The sequence below is a fragment of the Canis lupus genome, chromosome 26 (assembly GCF_003254725.2).
Source record: "Canis lupus dingo isolate Sandy chromosome 26, ASM325472v2, whole genome shotgun sequence".
Lineage (NCBI taxonomy): Eukaryota > Metazoa > Chordata > Mammalia > Carnivora > Canidae > Canis > Canis lupus.
Genome location: NC_064268.1, coordinates 7068531 through 7076990, shown reverse-complemented (window position 1 = coordinate 7076990; position 8460 = coordinate 7068531). Strand labels below are relative to the sequence as shown.

The following is an 8460-nucleotide window of genomic DNA, read 5'->3' as shown; positions in this document are numbered from 1 at the left end:
TGTAGCAGATCCCATGTAGCAGGCTGCATGTAGTAGGCCACCATGTAGCAGACCGGCCACATGGGACTCTTCTCTGCTGTAGTAAGTCGAATAGGGACCCAAGAGGTATGTCCACTTGGAATCTTAGAATATGAACTTATTTGGGACAAGGGTCTTTACAGATGTAATTAAGGTAAGGATCTCAAGATGAGATCATCTTCGACTGGGTGGTCCCTAAATCCAGTGGTAAGTTCCCTTGTAAGAGACAAAAAAGAGGGCATCTGGGTTGCTCAGTCTGTGAAACGTCTGCCAGCGTGGGTCATAATCCCAAGGTCCTGGGATCGAGCCCCATGTGGGGCTTCCTGCTCGGTGAGGAGTCTGCTTCTCCTTCTCTCTCTTGTTCTCTTCCCCTCCCCTTCTTGTTCTCTCTCATAAATAAATAAATAAATAAATAAATAAATAAATAAATAAATAAATAAATAATTTTTTTTTCTTTTTTTTAAGAGAGAGACAGAAAAGGAGATGACACAGAGATACTTAGAGAAGACAGTCATGGAAAATGGAGGCAGAGATTAGGGTAGTGCATCTTCAAGCCAAGGAATGCCAAGAATTGCCAATAGCCACCAGAAGCTAGGAGTGACAGATGGATGGAACAGATTCTCCCTCATTGCCCCCAGAAGGAAAGAACCCTGCTGACACCTTAGTTTGGACTTCCAGCCTCCAGAACTAGAAAAGAATAAATTTTTGTTGTTTTATTTAATTTATTTTTTAATTAAATCTTTTTTTTTTAATTTTTATTTATTTATGATAGTCACAAAGAGAGAGAGAGAGAGAGAGGCAGAGACACAGGCAGAGACAGAAGCAGGCTCCATGCACCGGGAGCCCGATGTGGGATTCGATTCCGGGTCTCCAGGATCGCGCCCTGGGCCAAAGGCAGGCGCTAAACCGCTGCGCCACCCAGGGATCCCCCTAAATCTTTTTTTTTAATTTAATTTATTAATTCATGAGAGACACACACACAGAAAGAGGCAGAGACACAGGCAGCGGGAGAAGCAGGCTCCATGCAGGGAGCCCGACGGGGGACTCAATGCCGGGTCCCCAGGATCACGCCTAGGGCTAAAGGCGGCGCTAAACTGCTGGGCCACCCGGGTTGCCCATTTTTGTTGTTTTAAACTGCCAAATTGATACTTTATTATGGCAACTCTAGGAAACAAATACAGTCACACACACCAAACTAATTCTTACCTCAGGGCTTTTGCACTTACCATCACCACTGACTAAAATGCCCTTCCTCCGGATTTTTGCAGATTTTGCAGATTTCTGCTATGTCTCATCATTTTTTTTTAATATTTTATTTATTTATTCATGAGAAACACACACACAACAGAGGCAGAGACACAGGCAGAGGGAGAAGAAAGCTGCCCATGGGGAGCCCAATGAGGGACTTGATCCCAGGACCCCAGGATCATGACCTGAGCCAAAGGCACTCAACCACTGAGCTACCCAGGCATGGTACCTGTGTCTCATCATTTATGGCTCAGCTCAGTCACTTTTTCATAGAGACCTACCCTCCCAGTCATCTCAGACCCCTCTGTTTTTTTTTTTGTTTTGTTTTGTTTTGTTAAGATTTTATTTATTCATGAGGACACACAGAGAGAGAGAGAGAGAGGCAGAGACACAGGCAGAGGGAGAAGCAGGCTCCATTCAGGGAGCTCGACTCGGGACTCGATCCCGGGTCTCCAGGATCAGGCCGTGGACTAAGGCGGCACTAAATCAGCACTAAACCACTGAGCCACCTGGGCTGCCCGCAGACCCCTCTGTTTTAAGTCTGCATTGGGAATATTCTCTAGAATTCTAGAGAATATTCCCAACTATCCCTAGTTCCTTTTCCCTTCATTGTTTACTTCTCTTCCGTCTGCCTTCCCACCTTGGATGTGAGTTCTATAAGAAGAGGGTCTTGGGTACCGTGTTCCTTCTTCTATCTCTACCAACCACCCAGAGCAGCATCTGGCCCACAGCACAAAGGCGCTGATGGAAGGGTGCTTGGTTGGTTTAGTTTGTAGAGGACAGAACTCTTGATCTCAGGGTCGTCATGAATTCAAGCCCCACACTGGATGTAGAGCCTGCTAAATAAATAAATAATAAATAAATAAATAAATAAATACTGACAGGACTCCTGAGCAAATGAACGAATGTGAATTAGTTCTGAACAGATCAGAGTTTCACAGCTGAGTAAGCTTCCTGCTGACTCATGCATTTGAGGCTGGGGGACCTACTCCTTTCTTCTGAGCTCATCTCTGCCATCTTTTCCTCTTTGAGAAGGTAATCTCTGCTTTAACTTTCTACTTCTAGGAATCAACTGGAGAACGGGACAAGCAAAGTGCTCTGAAAACACTTCAATACAAGAACATCTCCATCTGTTTTTCATTTACTGCCATTAGACTATGGCTGGGAGTCTGAGTATCCGCCTTTCTTATCTGTATCTGAGTCAGGATGTCAAAGCAAGCCTCATCTTGCTGAAGAATCAAGGAGTGACAGGCTGGGAATGAAAGTGTAACAGAAACTTGGACTGATCACAGACTCAAACCAGTACATCTCCTTTCCATCCCAGAACTAGGAACTGAAACTTTTCCACAGGAAATTCTTTCTTCTCCCTCCCTCCCATGCAAACACCCAATCTGTCCTGATTCCTTTTTAATATGCAAATAGTAATAGCAATATTCACTAAACTCTAAATAAAACATACAGGGCTCTTGTCACCCTGTCTATACCACCCTTCCAAATTAGATGATTTTTACTTATTCTCAGTCCCCTTACTCATCCTTGTCCTAACACATTTGTCTTTTTTACTTAATACTCTCTTGTTTTTTTTTTTTTTTTTTTTTACTTAATACTCTCTTGATGGAGCTCAGTGTCTACTTCCTTTCCCTACTTGACAGTATTTGGTATTTTTCTTTTCTTTTTTTTAAAATAAATTTTATTTATTTATTCATGAGAGACACATAGAGAGAGGCAGAGACATAGGCAGAGAGAGAAACAGGCTCCATGTAGAGAGCCGGATTGGGACTTGCTCCTGGGACTTCTGGGATCACACCTTAGGATGAAGGCAGATGCTCAACCGCTGAGCCACCCAGGCATCCCAGTATTTGGTATTTATATATCAGGACACAGTTAACAGCCCATAAAGGTCTCTGCTTAAATAAGAAGTCCCTTTCTGTGAACCATCACCCAGACACATGCAACACCAGACTGTGTGTCTCATATCAAAATTTATTGAAGTGGTAGATTTCTTATAAGGACAGAAACAAGCGAACAAATGTGAAGGAACCTTCTCTCTCTTTACCACTGGGCAGCATTTCCCTTTTAATGACAAAAACAAGAGATGGGAAGGAGTTATCTTCTCTGAGGTCTCTAACTGCTCAGCCTTCGATTATTGTCAACAGGAGAGGAATGGATTAGCCACAGCACAAACACCTTTCCTTTCTCTTAGTAGGACTCTTTTGCTCAGTCCTGCCCTGGCTAATCCCTCTCTTATGACTACTGGAAACTCAGATATTAACCCAAGCTTGTGAGTCTGTCTGCCTAGTGCTTTTCTACTGAAGTGTGGCTGGAAGATTAATTGGTCCCATGGAATGTGGGAGAACTACTGGTTTGTTTAATGACACCTGGCCTCCCTCTCGGGGCAATAACTCTCCTCCAGCCACTTAGCTTTTCTTATTCCATCTAGAGCCCACCAACCGGCTAGGTATCACCCCAGGAGCCAAGAACCATCCCTGTTTCAGGCAGGTGAGGGAAAGAGGCCAGTGAATCACAGGCGCTGATGGGCGTCTCCGTGGCTCCAACTCTACTCAGCAAAAGTATGGACAGTTATGTCATCTTCAGTTCCATGAGTGTCAGAAATTGAGCAGAAGTTTCAGAAGCTTTCCTCTCTGTTCCCCCAAGAGTCCTCTGGTGACGCTCCACAACCAGGCAGCCCACTCTGCCACTACCCTTCTCCAAATCTGATTCTCTGAATCTGGAAGTTCCAGGAAACCACAGGCCAAGTTTAATGATGGTATCCTGTGCACCCAGCCAAACTGTGTATCCAGAGACCTTGGTTCTTGGTGACAAGCTCTCTTCTTGGCTTGGTTATTTAGCGAGAAGCTGGGGTCAGGTAAGATGGGTTCCGTGGCTCGCCGGAGTTGGCCACTAAATTGTCCGGCACACTCCTGGTAGTATTCAGATCACCTGTGAGCTCCATGCTTGTGCTCTGGTTGTTATCCAACTCTTGTGGTCTCTTTTTCCTCAGGCAGCGGTTGATCAGGGTGGAGAAGAAGTTGGGGAAAGAGGGGCTGGAGAAGTAGTATACCAAAGGGTCCAGCATGCTGTTCATGTAGGTGAAGCTAAGGGTGATGAAAAATGCCAGGTCAACCGAGCGATAGATGTCACAGTTCTTCGTACCTGTAGTGTGCAAGAGCCAGAAAATGCGTATGCGCACGGCCACACTGGGCAGGAAACAGATGATGAAGACGATGGCCACCACCATGATGAAGTTGATGGCTCTCTTGATCTTGGCATGTCTGTCCATTTGTCGTTGGCGCAGGCTCCAGATGATTCTGGCCGAGCAGAATAGGATGATGCCCAAAGGCAGGATGAATTCCAGAAGGAACATAGCATCATGCCACCTGAAGGTATGGCAGATGCTAAAGCTGCTGCACAAATTTGCATCTCTATTCCTGATCAGCATTTTTTTGGATAGGAGGTGACCCGTCAGGCCAATGGTGACACCCCACAAGAGGCAGGAAATGAGGGCCGCTGTCCTATTCGAGATCTTGTTCAGAACATGGTGAGGATGGACCACCCGGAAGTACCTGTCCACAGCCACCACCGTGAGAAAGATGATGCTGCCCTGGCGGTTCATGGCCAGCATGAAGAGCATTAGCCGGCAAGGGATGTCCCCAAACCTCCAGTCCCACTTCCTCACATAGTTGTCCGTCAAGAATGGCAGGCAGATGATCAGGAGAAAGTCAGCCACAGCCAAGTTGAACAAGAAGATCCGGCTGGATTTCCAGGACTTGAGATGGAAGCAGAAAATCCACAGGGCAAGGCCATTGCCCAGAAGCCCGAACACAAACTCCAGCCCCAATACCGGTGGCAGCACATTGGCGATGAAGTCATCCCGGAACACACAGCAGTTCTTCTTGTCTATTTCCAGAAAATGATTCTGCTGCTGGTGCAGATTCATGAGTGGAACAAGCCGGTCCTAGGGAGCGCCTCACCTAGCGAGTGCTCAAGGAAAGAGGTGTGTGTCTGAGTGGCGAACCGGAGGTTCAGCTCCCGCCTTTATGTCATGTCAGGGTGTTGAAACTGGTGACTGAGTGCTTACCAGGAAACTACGAAATCCCTTAAGAAAAAAAAAAAAAAAAAAAGCCAGCAAGACTCTTATGCAATCTTCTGTTTGCATAAACAAGTAATAAAAATCCCCCAGGGAAGACAGGAACCCACAAAGTTTCCTAAATGTAAAGGATGAGTTTAGGCAAGCCGACTGTCATTTGTGAATTACTGCAATGTGGAGGGTTTCCCTTCGGAAGTCTGTGTGCTGGCATACCGAAGGCTCAGCATTAGAGAATCAATTCACGGTTGTGTAGTTGGCTCACACAATGAACAAGATGACAACGGCAATAGTAATTTCCTGTGCTAAACAGTATGGTTTTCTAGAAACGTTAAGAGTGACTATGAAGTATTAGCATATATATGACTTAAGAAACAGTAGCATGCATATGATTTCTTTGGAGACACCAAGGCAGTAACTGTCTATTTTATGAGGACGGACGTGTTGTGTTTGATGCTTCCCTGCTGTCTTCTCTGTACAAACACAGATTGCTTTTCCCCACCAGAAATTGGCGATTAAGCTCTAGCTGGGGGGAAGGGGAAGGATATTTGAGAGCAGTATACAATTTCATAAGATGTTTGAAAACTTGAACTTGGTTTGGATTGCCAGTGGTATGTTACAATAAACTGGGTTTTTTTGTTTGTTTGCGTTGGATTTTGATAGGTTTCTGTGCTCATTAGCAATTTATTTTGAGGTATGTGATTTTTATTTTTACCTTTTTAAAGATTTATTTATTTATTTGGCAGAGAGAGAGCAGGAGTGGGAGGGGCATAGGGAGAAGGAGAGAATCTCAAGCAGACTTGGTGCTGAGCGCACCCTGAGATCACAACCTGAGCTGAAACCGAGTCAGCCGCTCAACTGACTGCACCACTCAGGTGCCCCTGAAGTACATAATTCTTAAAAATCAATAAGTGTTATTTTTTTAGAGTTTTAGATTCACAGCAAAATTGAGCAGGAAGTACAGAGTTCCTGTATCCTCCTGTTCCCCCTTAGCCTCATCGCACTAAGTGCATGATATTTTAAAAGCCTCCACTTTTGTAAAATTAAACTTAGAGGGATGGGACCCTTGAGGACTTTGAACTCCCCCTCACAGCAGATCACCATTTCACACATAATTTCTTCGCTTCTTAGTATAATTGGGTGTAACCCTAGAGGACATTTCTACCCTTTAATATTTTGGCTATGATCCGTGCTGTGTAAGAGGTCCTTCTACTTTGAGTTAAAAATCAGAAATGTGGGGCACCTGCCTGACTCAGCCATGTAAGCATCTGCTTTGGCTGAGGTCATGATCCAGGGGTCCTGGGATCAAGCCTCACTTGGGGGGGGGGGTCCCTGCTCGGCGGGGAGCCTGTTTCTTCCTCTCCCTTTGCCCTTCATGCTCACTCGTTCTCTCTCTATCTCTTAAATAATAAATAAAATCTTTTTTAAAAATAGGAAATCTGGAGCACCTGGCTGTCTCAGTCGATACAGCACATGCAACTCTTTATCTCAGGGTCATGAGATCAAGCCCCACATGGGGCATAGAACTTAATTTAAAAAAAAAAAAAAGAAAAAGAAAATTTATTTCTTCAGAGGCATGCCCAGCTTCAATAGCAGGGATTGGTAGATGCTTCACAGTAAATGGGAGTTGAGATGATTGAATATTAGATTCCCATAGGAACCAGAGGACTCAATGATCAAGAAAATGATGAAGATGATGTTGGCTACACTAATAACAAATAAAGAGAAAGAGAAGTTAAGAAAATAATCCTATTTATAATTGCACTCAAAAAGAATAAAATACCTAGGAATAAATTTAACCAAGGAGGTGAAAAACTTGTACACTGAAATATAATACATTGATGAAAGACATTGAAGAAGACACAAAGAAATGGAGAGATATATTCCATGCTGATGGATCAGAAGAAAAAATGTTGTTAAAATGTCTGTACTACCCAAAGAAATCTACAGATTCAATGCAATCTCTGTCAAAATTCTGATAACATTTTTGGTAGAAGTAGAACAAACAAAAATTCCAATAGCATTTTTGGTGGAAATAGAAAAAATAATTCAATAGAAAAAAATAATTTTGTGTACAGAACCACAGAAGATCCCGAATAGCCAAAGCAATCTTAGAAAAGAAGAACAAAGCTGGAGTCATCATACTCCTGATTTCTAACTATATAAGAAAGCTATACTAATCAAAACAGTATGGTGTTGGCATAAAAACAGACACATAGATCAATGGACTATAACAGAGAGCCCAGAAATAAACCCATGCAAAAACAGTCAATTAATTTATGACAAAAAATCCAAGAATATATACTGGGGAAAGCATAACCTCTTCAATAGATGGTGTTGGGAAAACTGGACAACCACATGCAAAAGAGTGAAACTGGACCACTTTCTTACTCTATACATGAAAACTTTCTGCTCATGTCATGCATGATCTTATGGGTTCTGAGATCAAGCCCTACGTCAGGCTCCCAGCTCAGCGGGGAGTCTGCTTGAAGATTCTCTCCCTCTGCCTCTCCTCCCACTTGTGGGCGTGTGCATGTGCGTGTCCTCTCTCTCTCAAATAAATAAATAAATCTCTAAAAAAATTAACCTAAAATGGATTAAAGACTTGAACGTGTGACCTGAAACCATAAAACTCCTAGTAGAATACATTGGCATTAAACTCTTTGACCTTGGTCTTGGTGATGATTTTTTTGGATTTGACACCAGAAGCAAAGACAAAAAAAGCACACATGAACAACAGGGACAATATCAAACTAAAACGCTTCTGCGCAGGGCAGCCCGGATGGCTCAGTGCTGCCTTCAGCCCAGGGTGTGATCCTGGATACTGGGGATTGAGTCCCACGTCGGGCTCCCTGCATGGACCCTGCTCCTCCCTTTGCCTGTGTCTCTGCCTCTCCCTCTCTATATAGATAGTCTCTTATGAGTAAATAAATAAAATCTTAAAAAAAAAAAAAGCTTCTGTGCAGCAAAGGAAACCATTAACAAAATGAAAGGCAAGATAATGAATGGGAGAAAATATTTGCAAATTATATATCTGATAAGGGGTTAATAGCCAAAATATATAAAGAATTCATATAACTTAATAGCAAAACAAACAATTTAATTAAAAA

The 8460-nt window shown here is 43.3% G+C and overlaps 1 protein-coding gene across 1 annotated transcript; it reads right to left on the bottom strand.

The window, feature by feature from the left end:
* Window positions 1-3235: 3235 nt before the first annotated feature.
* Window positions 3236-5334, bottom strand: LOC112676487 (hydroxycarboxylic acid receptor 2). Its single transcript, XM_025473772.3, has one exon. It carries the CDS (start codon window positions 5201-5203, stop codon window positions 4112-4114), a length of 1092 nt encoding a protein of 363 aa, XP_025329557.1. The 5' UTR covers window positions 5204-5334; the 3' UTR covers window positions 3236-4111.
* Between the last annotated feature and the right edge of the window lie 3126 nt (window positions 5335-8460).

Excerpts from the sequence above, each read along its gene's own strand:
- LOC112676487 (XM_025473772.3), bottom strand. The coding sequence starts at position 5,203 with ATGAATCTGCACCAGCAGCAGAATCATTTTCTGGAAATAGACAAGAAG.